The sequence below is a fragment of the Cryptotermes secundus genome, unplaced genomic scaffold (genome assembly GCF_002891405.2).
Source record: "Cryptotermes secundus unplaced genomic scaffold, Csec_1.0 scaffold1276, whole genome shotgun sequence".
NCBI lineage: Eukaryota > Metazoa > Arthropoda > Insecta > Blattodea > Kalotermitidae > Cryptotermes > Cryptotermes secundus.
The window spans coordinates 38,991-64,179 of record NW_019740668.1 but is presented as its reverse complement, the minus strand read 5'-3'; the positions used below and the strand labels follow the sequence as shown (position 1 = coordinate 64,179).

General features: G+C 40.2%; 1 protein-coding gene across 5 annotated transcripts in view; it reads right to left on the bottom strand.

Annotated features, from left to right (window-relative positions):
• Positions 1-25,189, bottom strand: part of LOC111872582 (spectrin beta chain, non-erythrocytic 2) — a 101,890-nt gene that overhangs the window by 53,230 nt on the left and 23,471 nt on the right. For all 5 annotated transcript variants that reach the window (XM_033754755.1, XM_033754756.1, XM_023866647.2 and 2 more), the window contains 11 exons: positions 19,928-20,044; positions 19,309-19,417; positions 19,035-19,199; positions 18,650-18,762; positions 18,347-18,534; positions 17,835-18,060; positions 17,410-17,541; positions 13,425-13,646; positions 13,017-13,225; positions 12,563-12,740; positions 10,494-10,694 (listed from right to left, as the gene is read on the bottom strand). In XM_033754755.1, the coding sequence (XP_033610646.1) occupies positions 10,494-10,694; positions 12,563-12,740; positions 13,017-13,225; positions 13,425-13,646; positions 17,410-17,541; positions 17,835-18,060; positions 18,347-18,534; positions 18,650-18,762; positions 19,035-19,199; positions 19,309-19,417; positions 19,928-20,044 (1,860 nt within the window). The remainder of the gene's footprint in view (positions 1-10,493; positions 10,695-12,562; positions 12,741-13,016; positions 13,226-13,424; positions 13,647-17,409; positions 17,542-17,834; positions 18,061-18,346; positions 18,535-18,649; positions 18,763-19,034; positions 19,200-19,308; positions 19,418-19,927; positions 20,045-25,189) is intronic.

Sequence of the window (25,189 nt, the reverse complement as noted above, 5' to 3'; positions counted from 1 at the left end):
GTTCTATCTTTCCAGTTTCTTTCCTGCCATCCTGTGGCTGTTAAGATACCAGAAGGGTTTCACGAACCATAAAATGATCTACCTGCACCACCATTTTGTCACAAGGCAATCACATAACGCATTAAGTGTTCACCACGCAGTACCACAGCAGTAATTAGTATACATAAGATGTGAGGAGTCACATGTGGAAAGCCCGGAGGAAAGAGACAACTAGGAAGACCTAGACACAGATGGGAGGATAATATTCAGATGGATCTTGGAGAGAAAGGATGGGGCACTATGGACCGGATTCATCTGGCTCAGGACAGGGACCAGTGAAGGGCTCTTGTAAACATGGTAATGAACGATAAATGATATAAACTCCGTCTCAAGTGCAAACAATATATTTTGTGTCTTTGATCTTGCTCCTACACTACATGTTTCGGCCTCAGACGGCCATCATCAGGTGTATAACACTCACGTCGCTGTCACACTGCACCCAGTTCAAAATTTAACATCTAAAACACTCTCCCTGTCATTATCAACTTCTACTTCGTTGATAGCTGTCCACCCGTAGATTACTTCACACACGTTAATTTTGAGTTTATTGTAATAGCACCATAATAAAATCTTTAGTTCTAATTTTAAACCTTTAAATTCTTGTCCAAATTTTAAAAATTTAAAATTGTTAGGGTTATTCGCCCTGTGTTTGAAGTGCTGCAGCGGCTAGTTCTTGTTTCCACACTGTATAGGTGTTATCTGTAATATACAAATATATTTGTATTACTATCTTATGTATGTGGTGTTTTCTTATGTGTGTATATTGTTATTTGTACTTACCCTGTGTAGTCTTTCTGTGTGCGTGCCGCTGCTATTCTTTACTACGTGTGCTGTCTGATGTACTGTGTGCTGAGTTTTATGTTTGTGAGTGTAGGGGGGGGATGGGTAGTGGGGAGAGGAAGGTACCGTTAGTCTGTATAGATTTCGTGTATCGTTTGAAATATGGGATTGTGTGTTTCTATGTGTGTATCATTCATGTGTAGGCCTTTCTTACTTATTTTATATATATGGTATTTCTCTAATGTATTCAAATGTCTGCCCTTCTTTCCCGTTGTTACAACTTCCATTACCTCTGTTATTGTTCCGTATGCATGTCCTGTATTTAGTATGTGGTTTGAGTACCCGGAATTGCTATCATTATTCCTAATATCATGTATATGTTCTTTATATCTAGTGTTAAATGTTCTGCCCGTTTGCCCAATGTATTTCAATGGGCAATCTACACATTTCATTTGGTATATGCCACTTTTATTGTATTTATCTATTTGTGGTTTTTGTTTGAGTATATTTTCTATTGTGTTTCGTGTGCGGAATGCTACTTTTATCTGTGTGTCTTTGAAAAGTTTTGTAATTTTTCTCACTTCTTTTGTACTATATGTAAATATGGCCCACTTTGTTTTATGTTGTTCGTTGTCATGTGTGTTTGATTTTTGTTTTCGTGTTGTCTGATTTAATCTTTTGATTATGTTTGTGTCGTATCCGTTGTTCTGTAGTATGTTTTTAATAATGTTCTTCTCTATTTGTTTTCCTTTTTCCGTTATTGGGTATGTGTTGAGTCTATTTATTAGGTAATTAATACCCGACAATTTGTGCTCGAATGGATGGCACGAACTGTTAGGTATTATGATGTCTGTTTGTGTGGGTTTCCTATATATTGTGAATTGCAAACTATCTTCATTGCGATATATTGTTATATCTAGAAAGTTAATTGATTCTTGTTGTTCTCTTTCAATGGTGAACTTTATATTTTGTTGCAATTCATTGATTTCTTTGAGTGTATGTTCTATGTTTGTTATTTTTTCATCATATATTATTAATATGTCATCGACATATCTGAAGTAGGCCACTATTTGTTGTTTTACTAGAATGGGATATATTTGCGTGTGTTCCATATATTGTATATATGTTTCCGCTATTATAGCTGATGTAGGGGCTCCCATAGCTAGTCCATCTGTTTGTTTGTAGTATTCTTCGTCAATTTGGAAATAATTTTGTTCAAATACTGTTTTTAACATATGCATTATTTCTTTGTGGCTTTCTTTATTTATTTTATGGTTTTTTCCTAATATAGTGTTTATTATATCTATGGTGTTAGTTTTTGGTATATTTGTATACATGTTTTCAATGTCAAAGGAACATAATCGTATGTTCTCATTAAGTTTAATAGCTTGTAAATCTAACATTAAGTGGGAGGAGTTTTTGACATTGTATGTGTTTGGTAGTTCTAGATAATCATGCAACACTTTCGCCAATTTCCTTGTCATTTCGTAAGCTGGGGCGTTCTTCCAGTTTATTATTGGTCTAATGGGTGTGTTAGGTTTATGTAATTTTATTGTGGCGTGTAGGTTTGGGGCTGTGGGGTTCATATTTGTAAATCTCCATTTGTCTTGTATGATGTTATTACACTGTTTCAGTGTTTGTTTTACCGCCCTTTGATATTGTTGGGTCGGATTTTTGTCAATTTTAATGAATTGGTTATTGTGTATGAAGAGATTTATTTTCTGTTTATATTCTTCTTGTGTTAGTATTACTAGTGTTTTTCCTTTATCTGCTTTCGTTATAATAAGTTTATTCTCTTCAATTTTATTTTTTATATTCATTATTTGTTTCCATTCCCTTTTATCTTCCTTATCTTTATTGGTTTTATTCCTTTCGTTATTCTTGTGTATATCTTTTAGTTTCTTCGCAATTAGGTGTCTATAATAACTTTGTTCTGTTATGTCTAAGTTATTTACTGCTGTTTCAGCTTCTAGGGCTAATGTCTCAATCCATTTTTTATTCTTGTGATGTAGATTATATTTCAGGCCTTTACTTAGTAACTGGGTTTCTTCGTGTGTAAATTGTATATTTGTTTGATTCACTACTCTCATGTATTGTATGTTTTTGCTTGTTATATTTATATTTTGTGTTTTCTTCATATTGTTTATTTTTTGTTGTTGTTTTAGATATGTTGTTTCTATATCTTGTTGTAACTTTTCTTCTATTGATTGCTCGATGTTATTCCATGTTCTTTGCCATGTGTTTGCATTGTGTATGTGTATGTGATAAAGTTGTGTGTTTAATTGTTGTTTCTTTTTATATAGAAATTTTATTTCATTTTTTATGCGTAATGTTTGGGCTTGTATTTGTGTTTTCTTAGCCGCTTCATTGTTTGTTGTTATTTTCACGTATGCGTATTTTGGTACTAGTTTTTCCTTCAGACAGGTTTTGTTAAATTTTATGTTAGCGTTGCAGTGTAACAGTTTCCGTTTACAATTCATATATTTATAAATGCTTTTTGTATGACTACTGTTTACAATATTATATTTAAGCATCCTGTTGCACTCCATACGATAAATGATACAAACTCCGTCTCAAGTGCAAACAATATATTTTGTGTCTTTTGATTTTGTCTCCTACACTACATGTTTCGGCCTCAGACGGCCATCATCAGGTGTATATCACTCACTTCGCTGTCACACTGCACCCAGTTCAAAATTTAACATCTAAATACTCTCCCTGTCATTATCAACTTCTACTTCGTTGATAGCTGTCCACCCGTAGATTACTTCACACACGTTAATTTTGACTTTATTGTAATAGCACCATAATAAAATCTTTAGTTCTAATTTTAAAACTTTAAATTCTTGTCCAAATTTTAAAATTTTAAAATTGTTAGGGTTATTCGCCCTGTGTTTGAAGTGCTGCAGCGGCTAGTTCTTGTTTCCACACTGTATAGGTGTTATCCGTAATATACAAATATATTTGTATTACTATCTTATGTTTGTGGTGTTTTCTTATGTGTGTATATTGTTATTTGTACTTACCCTGTGTGGTCTTTCTGTGTGCGTGCCGCTGCTATTCTTTACGTGTGCTGTCTGATGTACTGTGTGCTGAGTTTTATGTTTGTGAGTGTAGGGGGGAATGGGTAGTGGGGAGAGGAAGGTACCGTTAGTCTGTATAGATTTCGTGTATCGTTTGAAATATGGGATTGTGTGTTTCTATGTGTGTATCATTCATGTGTAGGCCTTTCTTACTTATTTTATATATATGGTATTTCTCTAATGTATTCAAATGTCTGCCCTTCTTTCCCGTTGTTACAACTTCCATTACCTCTGTTATTGTTCCGTATGCATGTCCTGTATTTAGTATGTGGTTTGAGTACCCGGAATTGCTATCATTATTCCTAATATCATGTATATGTTCTTTATATCTAGTGTTAAATGTTCTGCCCGTTTGCCCAATGTATTTCAATGGGCAATCTACACATTTCATTTGGTATATGCCACTTTTATTGTATTTATCTAATTGTGGTTTGTGTTTGAGTATATTTTCTATTGTGTTTCGTGTGCGGAATGCTACTTTTATCTGTGTGTCTTTGAAAAGTTTTGTAATTTTTCTCACTTCTTTTGTACTATATGTAAATATGGCCCACTTTGTTTTCTGTTGTTCGTTGTCATGTGTATTTGATTTTTGTTTTCGTGTTGTCTGATTTAATCTTTTGATTATGTTTGTGTCGTATTCGTTGTTCTGTAGTATGTTTTTAATAATGTTCTTCTCTATCTGTTTTCCTTCAAACACAGGGCGAATAACCCTAACAATTTTAAAATTTTAAAATTTGGACAAGAATTTAAAGTTTTAAAATTAGAACTAAAGATTTTATTATGGTGCTATTACAATAAACTCAAAATTAACGTGTGTGAAGTAATCTACGGGTGGACAGCTATCAACGAAGTAGAAGTTGATAATGACAGGGAGAGTGTTTTAGATGTTAAATTTTGAACTGGGTGCAGTGTGACAGCGACGTGAGTGTTATACACCTGATGATGGCCGTCTGAGGCCGAAACATGTAGTGTAGGAGCAAGATCAAAGACACAAAATATATTGTTTGCACTTGAGACGGAGTTTATATCATTTATCGTATGGAGTGCAACAGGATGCTTAAATATAATATGGTAATGAACCTTTGGGTTCTATGAAATGTTGGTAATTTCTAGAGTGGCTGCAAAATTGATGGCTTCTCAAAAAGGGCTCAGCTCCATGGAGTTAGTTAGTTAGACGCCAAAGTCTGCATTTTTAGAGCACGACTGTAATGATAAGAATGATTTGATGACTGCTTCCTGCCATGCACTAATTTTCACGTGTCAATTACGGACTAAAGTACGAAGTGGTCTCACATATGAGCATATGGATCTTCAGTTTGGCATTCTACAATATATACTCATTAGATCTCAATAGCACATAAACAATTTCATTATTACAGTATATTTTATTTTATGAAAAATCTTGCCTGCCATTAGTTCTGGCTAAACAGTACTGCAAAAGAACCAAACTGCACAATCAGAGAAGACAGTAAACCCAAGTTCAGGTACAAGAACCACATTTCGAGTTGGTTGGGTCACTTGTTATGTGATGACATCATCCAACTACAAAGATTAACTGCTGATGGATGATAGAGGATGATAAGGGGAGACTGTAGCCATGTCATAGCATTAGCCTAAAGAGACAAAACCATGAACCCCGTATGTGCCCTTTCCACATAAGTGAGACAAAATATCCCACAAAACAGCCTAGTGTAGTCTGCAATGTGTGAAGTCAAACACAGTTAACCTGAGATTCACACAGCAGTGCTATGAAGAGTTTTTGTCTTCTGCAATGTAATATCATTTCATCTAGTCCAGTGCTTCTCAACCGCCGGGCCGCGGCCCAGTAGTGGGCCCTGGCATCAATTATACTGGGCCACGACAGGCTTTTCTGGAATTTGTCATTTTCATTTTCTAAGCATTTCTCATGAATACATATTTTATAGTGGAAATATTCTGAGGAGCATAATATTTGTGTCGAGAAGCTCAGACACAGAACGCCTAAATCTGTGTAGCAAATGTCAGTGACCAAGCCGCATATTTTTAAACATGGAAGTATTCGTGAATGATCAGGAATTTTCAGACATCCAAATCTTCCAACATTCAGGAAAGGCAATACCGATGTTTATGACCAGTCATAAAAATTGCCTGCAAGCCCATTACAACAATGGGCGGCATATCTTCTCTTCTCAGATCTGAGCGAAATAACATTTGGGTTGCAAATGTCAGTGACCAATCAGCAAGGAAGTATAAAGAAAATGTTTACACTGAAACTGAAGATCAAGGCAGTCTGTATCTGGTTCTCAAATCTAGTAATACTGAATACTGTTTCTTCGCAAGTTGACATCCTTCTGCTTCTTCCCCTACTCAGCTGACTTCTGTGGTGAGTTACAATGCATAAATATTTTTCTCACTGCCATTTTTTTTTTCAAACCAACATTGTTAAAATCAATTTAATAATACAATAATCAATTTTACGCCGAATAACATAAGTTTTTGGTGATCAGCATGGGATATGTCAATGAAAATTAGCACACATTAATTTAATGATGTTGGTCTGAGGAAACTACAAAATGCTGCAAGATTTCATTAGTCCAGTGATTGATAACTAATTTAAATGTAATTTTATTTTTGTCATCACGCCACACCGTATACATAAGTGTGCTAATACTCTTTATGATTATGCTATAATTAATTACTAATATTACGTTGGCTTAATGCATGAACTTTAACAAAACTGGATAGGTATTTGTGAGTAAATATGTTGGGACTGGCCTCTCGTCTTATAAAAGAAGAACTTACTGGGCCGCGGTCTCATAAAGGTTGAGAACCACTGATCTAATCAACCAAAGTTTCAGGGGAACATGTCACTTCCATCTTCAAACCACCAAGTAGACAGCAACCACAGAAAACTGCATGTGAAGATGATTACGTAGCCTAGGAGGGAGCTTGCAAGCCAACCAAATTGGCTCCCTCTGACAAACAGAATGAACCAATGGGACACAAAGAAGAGTAACTAGGCTGGGCAGTGGCCTCCGTAGTCTAGAGGTAATGTTCCCATCTCATGACTCGTAGTACGTGGGTTCAAAAACCCGGCGGAGGTCATCGAATTTTTAAGGGCGGAAAAATGCAGGGAACAAGTCCTCCGGGAGGGACTTTAAGCCGTGAGTCCCGTGTCGTAGCTTTACGGCACGTAGAAGAACCTCATATCTCCAAAGGAGGTCACTGAGCCAAATTACGGACGTTTCCCGCCCAACAGCAGTCTCTAATACCTCTGGTAGATGGGGGAAGCATTATACATACCTCTCAGCTAGTAGAGCCAGTCTCGCTGGCTGGGCGGGACTGATGGTAAGCACCAGTACTGGTAGGATATAGAGACTGGTAGAAATCATAGAGGGAACCACAATGGACCAATACAGGTCTAAGTGCATGGGGAAACCCACCCTCTCTAATATCTAACTAACTATGCTGGGCCTTGAAAACGGCCACTTGTGCTACTTAAGACTCTGGACCACAAGGGAGAGTTTGTATGTGTGTATGTTGGCCACAGATATGAGGGCGGCACCCATCCACCCGGAGCCTTTCATTCCCTTCCCAGCTCCATGTCTGCTGCTTCTGCTGCATGCCATTTTCCTGCCCAACACACACATGTACTTACAATTTCTACCTCAGGTCCTCATGTCAGGTCCCAGGCCAGTTACTCGGGAGAGGGCTGGTTGGCTTGCAAGTTCCCCACTTGCATGTGGTTTGCTCTGCTTTCTGCATGCCTAATGCCATTTCATTATTTTTCTTATTCTGGAATCCTGAACATAGATATGGTATGTTCCTCCAAAATGTCAGATGACATTTACTGCATTAAGCACTGTTACATCCTGGAGACAGAACTTTCACTGTCAGTCCAATTTGCAACTTTCCATATGTTTAGCTGTGACAATATACACATTTCTAAACGTCATAGATTGCATCCTGTTGTGTGTATAATATCTGATGGTTATGACCATCAACACAACAATGAAGCAGAATATCTTCGGGTGAAGACAAAAACAGATATTACAGCTAAGTCTCCTATGTTAATCCAAAATTAAAATAGGAAGAAAACACTAAATTATGAGCACATCACTCACACAAGAATTAGGTAAATATTCTCCTTCCCCCAACTTTCTTCTCAATTTTCTATCATTTAACACTTTTAAAAATAGACAGTGCACTATAACTCATATTTATACACTACTAATACAAAATCACTTAGTTTTAGTAAAAATCTATAAAGCAGAAAGCAGAAGGTAGTACGAAGAACCCCACACAATCACACAGCATTCTCCACAATGCCTAGGAACACTAGTTAGCAGATGATTAATGCAGCACGTCTATAGCATGAACATCAAAATTGATGAAGGTGCTAAGACCTTTAATTCCTACAATACATATACTGTGGAACAAATATTATTTATATTTAAATTTTAAATTGTAACCACCTGTAATAAGCTTCATTATAACACCGTAATGTAGATTTACTGTCACTCTACAAATAAGTATTTGCCCACAACAGACACCAATTGCACAAAATGGATCCATATTGGGAAAATTAACTTTAATAACTTGGGTTATAGATCATATGGAAGGTGGCTGATGAGCTAAATCACACGTCAAAACGTGTAGCAATAAATCCACGCTTATATTAAATGTATATCAATATACGAGGCTCGTCCACAAAGTAAATTTCCCTGGGGCCATTTACAGAAACAAAACACAATTTCAGGGAAATATTTATTGCAACAGATACAGCAAGTGTTCAGCTATTTTTCATCGTAATCGCCACTGGAACTGAGACATCTGTCATACCGTGGGACCAACTTTTGAATACCTGTGTCATAGAAGTCTGCTGCCTGGGATTGGAACCACTGTGTGACAACCATCTCCGCCTGTCATTCCCAAAACGCTGACGCTCACCAGACAGGAATTTCTTGAGGTGTAGGAAAACATGGAAATCACTGGGAGCAAGGTCTGGGCTGTTGGGTGGATGATTAAACAGCTCCCAGCTGAACTCCTGCAGGAGACTGGCTGTCTGTCAAGCCGTGTGCGCCCTAGCGTTATCGTGCAGGAAGACAATACCGGCACTAAGCATCCCGCGCCGCTTGTTCTGAGTGGCCCGTCACAATTTCTGCAGTGTTTCACAGTAACGCTCAGCATTCACCGTCTCACCTCTGGTCAGGAAGTCAATGTGGAGAATGCCCCGTCTGTCCCAGAATACCGTGCACATCACTTTCCGCGCCGACGTCTGCTTGAATTTTGTCTTACAGGGAGATCCACTGTGACGCCAATGCATTGACTGCTGCTTGGTTTCTGGGGTAATGTGTGCAATCCACATTTCATCACCTGTGATGATCCGGTCCAGAAACTCGTCGCCGTCATTATGGTACCGCTGCAGAAAGGTCAATGCTGACTCCATGTGCTTTGTTTTGTGTTCTGGTGTCAGTTGCTTCGGCACCCACCTGGCGCACAATTTCTTGCAACAAGGAGCGAGAAATCTGTGGGACATGACCGCTGAGTTCCGCAATTGTGACCTGGCGATTCTCCATAATGCGTTCCTGCACAAGCTCCACCAGGTCGTCTGTAATGATGGATGGCCGCCCACTGCGCTTGTCATCATGCAAACTTTGTCGACCTGCTGAAAATTGTCTGCACCAGTGATGCACCATCTGCTTGCTCATGACATTAGGCCCATAGACCCGGCACAGCTGACGATGAATTTCGATCGGCGCTATGCTCTGTGCATTGAAAAACTTTATCACTGACCGCACTTTACAGTCGGTGGGAGTTGGAATAAGAGCCTCCATCTTCAACAGCTGCAACAGTGTTACTGTGGGAACACAGGAAATTCTGTTTGTGCATGCGCCATGCTACGTCATTGCTCTATCACGTACGTGCAGTCGCTTCGCACAATATAAGGTTTGCTAGCTGTGGGATGAGTGGGAAACTTACTTTGTGGACATGCTATGTATCAACATCTGTGTTTGCCTTAACCTGTAGATATTCTGCTTCACTGTTGTGTTAGTGGCCATAACCATAAGCTATATACAACATTTTATTTGCAGTAGAGATATCACACACCCCACCTACACCACAGACCAAAATGTGAGAATATAAATTTTACAATAGCAGTAAGAAATGAAGTGGAACTCCCATGATAATGCTAATGGATTATAATTACTCAGAATTACTGTTTTTGGACTTTGTCTATCGTCCAGTATTCTAAAGAACACAACATTTCAGAAACTGTATCTATCACTGGATATATTATAACTATTTCTTAAGAAGTTTGGGTAAGGCTGACAATCTTACTGCCATCTGTGAGCCCAGTGTCTAGAAAATGTGGGAGCCTAGATGTCTCACAACCCTATGGGCCTTCACTGCCTTTTGCAAGGATACCTTTATCTTACCTTTATTTGTTAAGAAAAAAGATTCTCTGGTTATTTACTCTTGATTTTCCACCCTTCGGACACCGAACACCTCTCCAATATCTATCTCATGCTGATCCCTTTGCTGTAACTTGCCACAGACGACACAATTTATACCTCCTAACAATGGAGTCTCGTAATACAGGCCACCCACCTGATAAGCCTCTGCAGCATCCTCCAGCTGCTTCCTGCGCAGTGCTGCCAACTCCTGCAGGGTATTCCACTGTTCCTGCAAACTGCTCATGCGGCACTGAATCTCTGGTGAGCGAGGATGTTTGTCGCTTATCATCTGGCGTCCAGCTTCACACAGTTGTTCCAACTTGTTCCGCCTTGCCTTCATTTCATCTTGTAGGGCCTGCAGCATTACAACTTTGTTACCTTGGCATAGCACAGTGGCAGCTCCTCATGGGGCCATGCAGTGACAGACAAGAGAAGAATGGCTGTAAAAATGATGTATGTGGGTACAGCCCGCCCCATGTCTACTGTTAAATTCCTGTACGAGTCTCAAATGACTGCAAAGTGCTGACAACATTATCAACTTAGAGCAGCATTCCCTCCCATGCATGTGGTAACAATTACACACATTGCCACTCATTCGCTGGCCCAATGCAGTCAGTCACATGGTTTCATTCATCCACTCTCAAGAGTTCCACAGCCAACAATGCTGGACCAGAAACAGATTTCATATTTTCTGGCTGACACTTCAAACATAACATATGAGTTAGTAAGAGTCACTATTAAAGTAGGAAAACACCGATCAAACGTGAGATCAGAACAGATGATGTATAAGTAGTCCCACACTACAAAAGCCAAGAGGGAACAAGTGGGCTCTGGACCTGTTCCCTCCTGCTTAGCCATTCTGACATCAGTCTGCATGCTTCAGGTGGGCTCTGGTACTGTGAGAGATGGAGAACACTTGGCACGGCATGTGATATAATGACTGACATGTGGTTAACTGAGGCCACCAGAAGAGACAACATGCTGATATGCAGTTAAGTCAGCCTTGGAGGGCAGACAAAACCCCAGCTTCTCACAGAGTCTTACAGGGACGCTGGGCTTGGTTAAGTGGAGTCAGTAGGGTGGACTCCCCTTTTTCACCTGGACAGCACTGACCCAGCATTCTTACTCTGTGACACCATAACATACTGTGCCTGAAACTTGGTCTGCAGCAACACAGCAGTCAGAACAAAGCTACTAAAATCAAGTAAGTTAGCAAATAAATCTATCACAATCAAGACATCACTTCTGTATCTACTAATTTACACTCCCTTTTACCCTTTTTGTATTGTTACAGAGCAGTAACAGAAATTACAGTTAAAGTTACCACACTGCACTCAAGTTGGCAACAAAAGTGAGGTTTAACAAACCCAGTGTTTATTTTGGTTTATACTGTAAACATATAAAGCACGACCAAACAGCAGACAAAACACACACCCTGTCTGGGTCTCTCTTTTTCCAGCGTCACACCTACACGAGTTCAGCTGATTCAGTGTGCTCCATTTCAGAAGCCTTAACTGATATTAACTGCATGGCTGGAAGTACATCAAATTGCAGTTTACATAATTAATTACTTACACTCTTACCTTTCTAACTAAAAATTTGGGGCCAAACATGAAGGTACAAATGCAATACTTAACTTTTTTCCCTTAAGTTTCTTGTCCATATACAGAAGTGCATAAATTACACAAATAAATACAGTAAGCAAACAATTAAATTTACAAATAGAACATTATTACTGGCTCTTGTTTTAACGATCTATCTACCGCTGGGAACACACAGTAATTCTGAGCAAGTGAGGCTATGGAGCAATGCATGGTAACTAAATGGATATATTAGGAATTATATTCCATCCAGCTGCATACAGTCTATAAAACAGTGAAGCTGAATGTATATATCCCACTATAGCGTCCGCTGTCTCAGGCAGTGGTCTGGAAACCAAGGCAGGGTATCTTTGTTTTTAAGGTTATGTACTGGTACTGAGATTACATTGCATGTTTTGACAATCTGATACGTCTTACAACAGCACCTGTAATGAGAAGTTACACTAACAAGGACAGAATGTGAAGTTATGACCACTGAAGTGCCTTCAGATCACTTTAAGAATTTATAACAGTGCTTGGGTCAGAGGTTAAAACAGATGCACACCCCATCTATGCAAACCATGTATTCGTGAAAATTTAAGCCATATATGCTATTATATATGACAATTATGTGTGTGTGTACCTTGTGTTTCTGCTGTAATCTTAGAACGGCTCGCAAGTCCTTTGCTGAGATGCCCGCCTTACAGATGCGTTGCTTCTCCACAAGCCAAGACTCCTCCTCTTCATGGTCTTGCAGGAACTGGAAGAAGTTGCGCGCATCCTCCAGCCGGATTCGCCGAGCCTTACTGCTCTCTACAAGGCTGCCACACGTCACGAACAATACATGCAACCACAAGTCATCATGCACAATAAGAATGAGAAAATCATATAATGAGCACTTTCAAAATTTGTATTCTTCACTCAGGGACATTTAAAGCAGTCACATCAAAGAGACTGAGATGAGAAGAACAGGAACAACACAGCAAAGATGAAAATGGATAAAAAAAACTTTGTTTGGAAACCTCTTGGAATAAGATCACTTAGAATCAGTATGAGAATGTGTATCATCTTATTGGGGGGGGGGGGTTCTAGCTCACCTGTCATATGCAGAGGTGAGCTGGCTGAGCTGCTTCTGCAGCAGTGGCACCTCTCGATGGCCAGTATTCACATATTGCTGTGCCTGGCGACCAAGCCGACGCTGTGTCTCCCCCAGTGAAGTCACTTGCAGCTCTGCCAAACTATGCTTCTGCAGCAGGTCCTCCACTGCAAGAAGGTGTGGGCCCACATCTTCTGACTGGAAGTTTCCCTACATCAAAGAATTGTTAAATGAAACTTTCAAAGTGATAACAGCTACCCACTAGTATACAAAGCCTGTCTCCATGAGACTTCATCACTACATTCTCCAATTCAGAGTCACTGCCACACCAAGCAGGCCAAGGTTAATTCGAGGGCAATACATGTGCCCCTAACTGCCAGAAGTTTCAGAATAGGTCTGAGGTACCCACGTGCAGGTCTGCAATAGTGGCCATTACGGTCTCTATCTCTCGCAACATGGCCATCAATCCACACAGCATCGTCAGGTTAGTTTTGTGTTTTTCAAGCAGCTGTAACAGCTCTCGCCAGCGTTGCAGGACCTCTTCCTCTCGCTGTGTCACACGTTCCTTACTGTGATAGTTCTCACGCACCAACTCATCTGACATGTTTGTCAAGTCATGGAACCGCTCCTCCTGCAACATGCAACATCATGACACCATAAACCAATTGCAACTAACTCTGCCAACAGAACCATGGCAATATCAAAATCTTACATAATTTCCATTCAGTCCACTTCATACGGTTGCAACGAATGTCCCTAAGATCCATTTCCTTATGGCCCTTCCACGTTCTTCTAGGATGTCCAAGCAGTTACCTTCTCCAGCTACAGACTATAGTGCATGTCCTACTACCAGACAGCTCACTTTACAGCTCATGGTGGGGTATATCTCGCATAAATTTTAACTGCTCTTTTAACTATTTCAACAATTTGTATAGGTATTCTTAAGGCAAAACAAGGTATCCAGTGGCTATAGTATAATATAATACATTTCATTTCAGGCAGCAAAACTGGAGATATCTTACACTTTAAGGTTACAAAAACAAAACAACTCCGTCCAGTGTGACTATTAAAGTTTTCACTACTTGAAAACTTAATGTCCTTACATGTTTCGGTCTCTATAGACCATTATCATAGGGAACATCTATACTTTTTTGGAAACTACTATCACAATAGGTGTTTTGAGTGTTAAAATACATATACATACACTGTTTGTAATGCACAATACTAAATATTTTTAAAAGTTTAATATACCAAGAAAGCTGCTGTAGTTGTGGAAAGTTGGATTTTGTATATACTGTGCATTACAAACAATGTATGTATATGTATTTTAACACTCAAAACACCTATTGTGATAGTAGTTTCCAAAAAAGTATCAATGTTCCCTCTGATAATGGTCTATAGAGACCGAAACATGTAAGGGCATTAAGTTTTCAAGTAGTAAAAACTTCAATAGTCACACTGGACGGAGTTGTTTGGTTTTTGTAATTTGTTAGTGTGATGGACCAGAATGAAACAAATCAAATTAATCCTTTAAGGTCTTTCAGGAACAAAACTCTCAAATATAAAATTGTGCCTGTGATAATTTGCAATACAGATTTCAAAATTCTGCTTTATGAACTTTCTCCAGGTATAAGGGGCAGCCCATATTATTAGTAGACCGAAAAATATTCATGGAAACAATGCTTTTTGAATGGAAGCACTGACAGGATTTAATTTTCTATTTATCTCACACTGAACCTCAACTTTGAGTATGACTCCAAGCACTTCAATCTTGAGGTGCCTTAAAATTACCCACATGATCTCATCGATCTCACACCCAAGTTGTTCATCACTGTCACCTCACCATACATCAATCAATGTTCAGTCAAGGAGGAAACTTTGCAATATTGCTAATGGGCCCAAAATTCTTCAGAGATTGCTGCTGTAACTGCAGACAGCAGAATGAGTCGTTAGTGCTAATAAACATGGGCCGTCAGGTGGCGTGATCTTGTCATTGCAGTTGAGATGCATTAATAGTCAGTGTTAGAGATGTCGATAGGCGCTCAACATTTATACTGAAATGAAGTTCACTACTGAACAGCATGTATTTATTGTCGAGATTTCTGCAAGGAAAAACTTACAGAAAATGTATCCATAAGTTTCATCGTAGTAAATATCCTGATTAGCCAGTTCCCACAAACTTGTGTGTATCCAAGCTTGTGAAAAAGTGGTGGGCCACAGGTTCAGTGTGTGACATGAAGAAGCAATCAAAGAGGATTGTGCTGACTGAAGAAAAATTTGGGATACTGAGGCATGACTACAGATCAGTCCTTGAAAATCGTTAAGATGCTTAGCACAGGAAACCAGTGTTTTGCTAGGATCTGCTTTCACAGCCACAAAATTAATCAAATTTCACACATATAAAATAACAGTTGTGCCTGAGCTGAAACAACCAGATTATGAAGCAAGAATTCGTTTTTGCAAGTGCCTGCTGCTAAATGTGCACGATGAAATTGTGGATCCAAAGCTTCTGTTCATGACTGATGGGGAGTGGTTTCACGTTATTATTGAAGGCAGGAGGACAAGTAGGAATAATAGTACTCCATAGAATTATAAATAAAGTGTGGGAAGAAGAAAAGATAACAGAAGATTGGGGAAACAGTGTTATATGCCCCATATTTAAAAAAGGGGATAAATTAACATGTAGTAACTGTAGAGGTATATCATTACTACTGACAGCATTTAAATTCTAACAAGCATACTAGAAAAGAGACTGGATCCATATATAGAAAAAATAATAGGAGAATATCAATCAGACTTTCGACCCAATAGGTCAACAATAGACAATTTATTCACCCTGAGACAAATAACAGAGAATGCTGGGAATTTAATACAGATATTTACCTATGCTTCATAGATTTTAAACAAGCATATGATACAATAATAAGGAAGAAATTAAGGATGATTATGTCCACTTGTGGTATTCCAACAAACCTAAGTAGAATAATTACCTTAACCATGACAGGGACAATCAATCAAGTTAAAATCCAGAACCGGTTAATGGAATGCTTTAAGACAAATCAAGGATGAAAACAGGGAGACAGTTTGGCACCATCACTATTTAATTTGGTATTGGAATATATAGTGAGGAAATGTAATGTAGACACAAGGAACACAGTAGTGTATAAACAAATGCAAATAATGGCGTATGCGGATGATATTATTATAGTATCGAGATCACTAAGAGCAATGAAGGAGACATATAAAGAAATAAAAACCATAGCAAAAGCAACTGGCTTAGAGGTGAATGTAAATAGAACTAAAACGCTGATACACTCCAGAAGGAATCCAAGGCAAACTCGAGAAATTAACACGGAAGGGGACGGGATAGAAATAGCTGAAGACTTCATATATTTAGGATGGAAATGCCACAAAGATGGAGAGGAAAATCATGAAATAACAAGAGGAATAAAACTAGCGAATAATGCGTATTTCTTGTTACTATCAGTTTTTAGATCAAAGGGTATACACCGAGCGATTAAAACGAAAATATATAAAACAATGATAAGGCCAGTGCTTTATTATGGATGTGATGGCTGGACGCTAAACAAGAAAGAGGAATTGGTCATCAATTCATTCGAGAGGAAAATTCCAAGACGAATTTATGGACCAATAAAAGAGAATGGGATATGGAGAATAAGAAATAATAAAGAGCTATACAAATTACATAAGGAGAAAAAGATCTCTGTGACAATAAAGCTAAAAACATTGCAATGGGCTGGGCATGTAGAGAGAATGGATAAGGAGCGTATCCTAAAGAAAGTTTATATAGTACAACAGGCAGCAGGAGACATGCAGGGAAACCAAGAACTAGATGGATTGAGGAGGTGGAAGAAGATGCGAAGAAGTGAATGGGTGTAAGGAACTGGGAGAGAGCAGCGCAGGGCAGAGGGGAATGGAGGGGCTTGGTAAGGGGGGCCAAGGCCCAACATCGGGCTGTTGCACCACAGAATAAGAAGAAGTTTGTGTTATCTTATTGTTATTCTTATAATGTGTGCATGTACAGAAACTTATGTGAGGGAACAGTCACGGAGAAACATTCCATCCACTCTATGCCAACGAGTGAGTGCATTTAACAGCGCTAATGACTCATTCTGTTATTAGCAGTTACAGCAGCAATCTGAGAAATGATGGGCCTGGTCAGCAATGCTGTGAAGTTCCTCCTTGACTGAATGCCCTGTAACATCACCAGCTGAGACACCACATAATTAAATCCTGTGTCTATGGTTTTCATTTGGTTTATTGGCCAGTCAGTATTACCCACTGCACACATTTAAATTTAAATGGGAGACTTCACTACACTGGGCTTCTCCATTCCACCAGAGAAGTCAGGACACCTCTGACTCATCACATACCCTTGCCAGTATGTCAGCACTTATGGCCTCGTGTTTCTTAACAGTGGCATCCACCTGGGTGAGGTTGCTCCCATAACGAGGGTCAGATAGCACTTGGATCATCTCTTTCAGGTATCCCTCCCGAAGCACACTCTGGAACAAACATAAGACCCATTTCAATGATGTTCTAACTGTCACACTCATCACTCTCGCGATGCCCAGCGCATCTCATTCTCATTACTTGGTCACCCATTTCAATGATACAGAACAGCTGAACCCAGACAGTACAGTCTAAAAGTCTCAACAAAACACTTCACTTCCAACAACAAGAAGTGGTTAGTGTGTCACGGCCAGTCGCAAGTAACAAACATCACTTACGTTCATGCCAAAAACCTCCATGAATTCATATCTTAATAGAGGCTACATGTCCATAGTTTGTCAGTCACCTTTCTCTCAAATTTGTAATTGAGCTGCTCAAGCCACTCTTGGCGCAGCAGTTCCTGGCGCAGTGCAACTTCTCGTCGATGCTCTGCATGCTCCAGCCCCTCCCAGCTGCGCTCCAGGTCGTGTATCAGCTGTCCATCTGGAGGTGCAAATGCCGGCTGGTTGAGGGACTTGAGTTGGGTGTTAATGTGGAAGTAGAGTGCCTCAATCTCACTGCGCTCCTTGTACCTACAAGACAGGAACCAGCATCACCAACATTAACACAGTTCATGTTACACACCATTTGAATATTACCATCTACCTTCATCACCTAAGCAGTCACTTTCATATGGGGCACATGATCACACTGCTCATTTTAAACCTCTCAATCTCCCATCTTGTAAAAATAAAGGCAACAAATGCAGTGTTGTCATTCCTTCAGCATCTTCTGTCCACTCAATTGCAGCCCACAACAGCCATTTGTGCACAAAGTAATGTTAAGCAGTGGGGATATTTCGCCATTCTCTGTACTCACTTTGGTGGCTTCTCCACTGTGCGATACTGCTTGAAGCGCAGCAGTTCCTTCTGGATTCCTTCCAGAGAGTTTGGAAAGCTGCGGTCTTCAAGCTCCAATACCTTCATACGAATCCACTCCAACAGATCGCTCGTCAGGTGCTCATAGTGCACCTTCATCTTGTCCGCATCCATCATCTGCCCCACAATCTGCATATAAGCGATCAGATCATGTGAGGTACCAGGACACAATCACACTGTGACTTCTGTCTGTCCATTTGTCAAAGGTCTCACCTGCTGCAAATACATGCAGTGATGTACTCACATTGGCAATGCGACGGCCACTCTTCTGCTCATTCTTCATCCTGGCAAACGTGTGGTAGTAGGAAGCCACATATGTGATGACAGATTTCTCGTCTGGACGACTCTGGTCCACATCTGGAACAGCAGGTTTCAAGTTTCACTTCTGCTCACACAAACATCACCTGACATCTGAACTCAGAGACACACAAAATGACACCGCCACTCTACCAGATGTCTCACTGAACCCTCCTGTTTTGTGTTCAGTAATGTTTGCCATCACAGTTACAAAAGCTTCTCCTCCCCAATCCCGATTCCTTGTGAGATCCTGAGAAGAGTGAGCATAACTTAAACTTTAAACACAAAGCTTAGTGCTTCTTTGAACTTTTATCCATAAAGAGTCTGCCTACCTTCTGCATCCAGGAGACGCGGGATACCAAGCTCATTGTTGGCTATATCAAAAGCATTGTTGAGGTTCTCAATATGACGAGACGGCTGCAGGGCACTGAAGTTGATAAGGTCAGGGCGGTGGGCATGGATGAGGGCATTGAACCCAAGACCACTACGCCATGAACCTGCACACACAAACAAAATTGTACACGCATGCTGGTCCAAAATCAAGTCACTCATTCATGTCCCTGGGACCATGCCATGTGAACTGAGGGCTCTCTGACGAGGTGGTACCTGTGAAGTCCTGGATGTTGACACCCGGGTACCCGTTGGTTTTACGCTGACACCACAGCAGAAGTGCATCCTTTGCAGATTTCTTCTCACTGCTCTCATTCTCCTCATCCTGCCAACAGACCAACACACGATTCAGTCTGCTACTCTTACTGACATTTGCAGATATAATGTCACTGCTGTGGCCTCAAGCGTGAAGGAAACCAATCAGACATAACCAGCCTGCATCTGAACGCACCCACACTGACGGCCTCCAACAACTGACTGATCTACGTTCCCCCCACCACCCTTCCCTTCAGTAATACCACAGTATCAGTGTCAATGAGACTGAACGGCAAACAACATGCGGACAACGCTGATCTTGTGGACAGTGTGTGACATACCAGAAAATTATGTGGGGGAAGAACATTGCAAATCACAGATGGGGCAACAATACAACACTCTAAAGATGCAGAAATCTGAGCAAGGAAACGTTCTATACAAATGCAAACCACTAAACCACATAATTATTACTTCATAACAAATGCACATACCAAATAAACCAGGAGCCTTAAGTTCTACGTAACACTGCAAAATGCAGTATGAGTATTTCGAACAGATAACAGACTGTCACACTACTCACCACATCGATCTCAATCTCCTGTATCTGGAAGCGCAAGATAATGGTCCATATAAGGCCAAGAATGAGACGAGGGTTTCCATCAACGATGTCTTCTGCACCAATACTTTCCAGTCGAACCTAAACAAAGGCACAGCTACTGTCAGCAAAAACAGCATGACCTCAACAATACTGTACAATGTCTTTGCCTTTTGTTAGTTTCCACACCTCTTATGGGAAATGAACCGAGAGTTCATGTTGTTCAATTTATACATAATTCAATCTTGTCAACACATATTTTAGTGGTACACAGAATAGCCCTGTGTTCAAAACCATTGTGGACAATGTCCTGAGTGAGCCCAAACACAAAACTGGAAGACCATACTGAACACACTTCTGTGTGATTTGTTTCATTCTGGTCTGTCACACTAACAATATTACAAAAGGTTAATTAATTCCGTCCAGCGTGACTGATGTTTTTTCTTTTTAACCTTTTATCCTTTACATGTTTCGGTCCTATAGACCATCTTCAGATGGATATCAGTACAATTAGAAACCACTATTACAATATGTTTTATATGTTGTATAGGGTGTGTCAATCAATCGGGCGATTTGGCAGTGGTGTTTTTTCCTGGGTTGGCTAGAATGGGGAGGATGCCACAACTGCCACCCAGCAGCCTACTTCAAAACATTTTAGTTGCAATGGAGCTGTGGACTGGAGCATAACGTGCTTTTGCTGTGAAAGCATTTTACAAAAATGGTGACAGTTTCGTGATTGCTCAGTGTGAAATTTGAAGAGAGTTTGGTATTCATTGCAATCATGTTGTTCCATCTACTCATGCCATCAAGACCTGGGTTCAAAACTTTGAGGCTATTGGTTCTACACTAAAGAAGAAAGGTGGTGGCGTAAAAACGTACACCCAAGAATATAGCGGCAATGAGAGAAGCCACTGAACAAAGTCCACGCCGGTCTGCGGGTCACCATGCTACATCACTTGGGCTGTCCGAAGCCAGCGTTCAATGGATTTTGCACAAAGATCTCCACTTCTACCCTTATAAAATTCAAATTATTCATGCACTACACGAACACGACTATGGACACAGAGTTGATTTCTGCCAGACTTCTTTTGCAATCAATTAATCAAAGCCAAGATGTCGTTAGCACCTTACTGATGAGTGATGAAGCTCATTTCCATTTGTTGGTGTTTGTTAACAAGCAAAATTTCTGCTACTGGTCAGCCACAAACCCCAAAGAAATTTATGAGAGACCACTTCACAGTTCCAAAGTCACAGTATGGTGCACGATATCTTCGTTTGCAATTATTGACCCCTACTTCTTTGAAGATGAGTGGGAAAGGTCTGTAACTGTGACTGGACCATGTTGCGTTCACATGTTGGAGAGCTTCTTAGCTCCTGCACCATCTCGTCTTCCAGTCGAGGAAGAAACATTTTCCCAGCAAAATAGGGCTAGGTGCCACACCACATGAGTTTCCATGGCAGTTGTGAATAACCTGCCTCCTAACCATGTTATCTCCAGATATTGGGCATCATATGGTCAGCCAGGTCACCTGATCTTTCCACATGCGAGTTTTTTCTCTGGAGGTATCTGAAATCCCAAGTTTTCAAAGCTCCAGCACCCCACACAGTTCAGAAGTTGAAACATCGAATTTGGGAAGACGTTGAATGAGTTCCCATAGAGATGCTGCAAAGAATAATGAGTGACTTAAGGAGAAACTTACCAAGTGCCTACAGCGGAATGGTGGTTATCTGTCGATGTTATTTTTGGGAAATGGACTTCCGTTTTCAGTGAGTTAATTTAGGAAAACCAAATGCTTTCACACTTTATTCATATGTGTTAAAACCAAATAAATGCAATAGTTTGCAGTTCATAACATTTTTAAAATCGCCTGATTCATTGACGCACCCTGTACATACAATGTCATCATAATACAATGTACAAACATAATGTTTTTTGAACAACTACAGTGGCTTCTAGCAACACATTAAAATATTTATTACAGTTAGTATGTTTAGCTGTAATAAGTATTTTAATGTGATAGTACAAGCCGCTGTAGTTGTTTAAGAACATTAGATTTGTACATTGTTTTATGATGGCATTGTATGTACATATTAATATTCATAAAACATATTGTAATAGTGGTTTCTAATTGTACGGATATCCTTCTGAAGATGGTCTATAGGACTGAAACGTGTAAAGGATAAAAGATTAAAAAGAAAAAACCATCAGCCTCACTGGACAGAATTAATTAATAACATCCATATCTGTGGGCCATCTCATCAACCCACAACCCTAAGGACAAACTTTCTGTAGTGCACCAACACACTTCACTTACACAGGTGAGAACTATTCTGTGTAAGTTCCCAAGTCTGATGAGCTAAAGCATCACCCTAAACACAGCTTCCACTGACAGACACCACATAGCTCAACCTATTAACAAAACAGAGACCAAAGGGTGGTTCAATAGGAAAGAATATTCTTCAACAGCCTCAATCTAATCCACATCCCTGACTAGTTCACACCTCAGAGAGCTACAGGACAGACAGCAAGGAGTCAACCTGTGCCTCACAGGATAAGCATGGGACAGGACTGGGCATGCAAAAGGTACTTGTGTTGAGCTACGAAATGATGGATTCCAGACACCAATGGGGTAATCAAGATTGAGGAGTCATGCAGCTAGGATCAAAGTTCAAGATGTTCCACTCAGATAAGCTTATCAGCAGCAGACTTCACATAAGCACAAACAAAACCTCACCTGCCTACTTTACACTTCAACCAGTGAAACTGGGCAAGTCTCCTCGGAAGTTGCTTTTTGTGACCAACAGATATAATCAGAGAATCAGGCTCAGGCTCCTTCATGGTTGTCAATACCGAACGTCACTTTCATTTGGTATGATCCTTTCCCTGAAATGTCATGATCTAAATATGTTCCCATTCCAAATTTACATGGTGCAACTGGTAGTGCAGTTGACTGAAACACTATGTAACATGCCAGAAGATCGTAGGTTCGATTCCTGATGAGGTCACTGGAGTTTTCAATTGACCTAATCCTTCCAGCTGCACTATGATCCTAGGGTCGACTCAGCCTCTAACAGGAATGGGTACCAGGAATCTTCCTGGGGTAAAGGGTGGCCAGCACATAAGGCTGACAACCTCACCACCATCTGCGAGCCGATTGTCTAGAAAATGTGGGTGCCTCGACATCTCACAACACTATGTGCCTCCACAGCCTGTTACAGGGACAGCTTTACTTTTTTTTTACCCAAAGGGGTAGGAGTGGACTGATCTTGCCCACAACAAGGTTCACTACCAAGCTTTGCTAGTAGCAACTGAGGCTGACACAGCATGAATGCTCAAGATGCTCAGTCTGAATCTTGGCTTACACACCAGCTATAGTGACTAAGGTATTTTGTGAATTTCCTCAGTTCCTCCAGGGAATTAGAATGGGACACATGTATGTATGGCATATGCTGCAACCAGAAAGAAGAACCATTTAATTCATAAACCTCTCTAATTCATCCATCGTATTGCTGTCTGACACTACAGTCAAAATGCTGACAGCACCATAACACAACCCACTGCAGGACACATGAACTGTGAGACTCAGATCCTAAAGCAATTCTCCCAGTTTGTTATACCTGTCATGAGACACATCCTGCATAACGTACTGCATATGTGACTACAGAATTCCCATGACCTTGACACTCTCAGGAAGTGCCAAGTGGCACAGGAGGCTCTGTACTAAGCACTTTGTCTCCGGGTCTCTGTTCAGGCATACAGCTAGCAGAATCCATTCACTTCCCTGGGTTCCATCACCGAAGGCATGAAGGCATGGCTAGAGGAATATTGAGGCCCACATCAACAACTGATTTAGTGCACCCTTGTCACTCCACAGCACATGAAACTGAGTCGGGTATTTTCATCACTACCTTCATCACACACTCTGGGTGTAGCAGGCAGCCTTGTGAGGATGGCAGCTCCACTGCTTCAACATAACAATCAGGTTGCACTTATCTTCCACCTAAGCCTCAAGTACAAAGTTTTATCAGCATGTAACAGACCCAGTATAGTTATCAGCCATGTAGGGATTATTGTCTGCCAGCAGGCAAAGCTTGAGATAACACACCAAAATTTATCTCAGGAACTGGGTATCGCAGGGACATTGGGATTTTGCTCTTCAACAGACTATAACTAACACAATTAAAGAAACTGACTGCAAACATTCAGATAACATCACGATATAAAATACATGGAGTTTTTTCTGCCTGAATGGCATTTTCACGTCACAGTCACAAAAGAATACACAAAACATGTCACTGCTATTCTACATCGCTTATGGACACAAAATAATCCGAAGAAAAAGAACACATGAGGTTTAGGCAATCAGAAGGTACACAGGGGGCACAGCTGACTTGCAGGGCTCTGGAATCCTGATATTGCCAATTCCCACTACATGCAAACCATAACATGCAGGAAACAGACAGTTGTTTTTTAATCTGCTTGTAATTATATTCTATATGACAAAACCTTTTGATCTTCAAAACATTTTTTTTTCCAATTCCCGAAATCTGAATGGATGAAAAGGGCTGAAAACGTGATCATCCAAAGAAATCCCATTCTTTTAACCAGCAGCCATTATGCCGACTTCTAACATACAATGCGATCATTTTCATCATCATCATCATCATCAGCAGCAGCAGCAATCTGTCAGACGACAGGTCCACAGTCTCTTCCAAAACAATTCCTCCACTTAACTCTTTGACTGGCGCGAAGGGTATTTAAATCCCACCCCTGTCCTGGCAGGCCCTTTAAATCTTATGTTGCTAAAATGCATGTAGTTACTTTTTCCTAAACAACTTCAACAAAAATTGGTTTTTAAAAACGAAATTTTCAGGAACTAATTAAAATACAATATTTTATGCAATAAATGCCTTTCCATACCTCTTTATTACTTTTTCTTCGTGTGATAAACATTGAAACATGAAAGTTTGCAGAGAGCCACACCACAGCCTGCACACATGATGTACTTGTTTCTTTTCTAACCTTGTGCTTAGTACTCACGCGACACTTTCTCAGGGCACCATTCTTCTTATTGTTACTGTTAGGTACATGGACCATTTTGTGAATTTTCAAGCCACCCTCTAGACGATTTGCTGGCTCTTTCACTGGTGGTCTTTTCAAGGTCGAGGGCGGACGCGTGGCTGCACTCTAGTCTGACGCAATAGATTCGTCATCCACTTCATTCCTTGACTTTTCTCCCTCTCCAC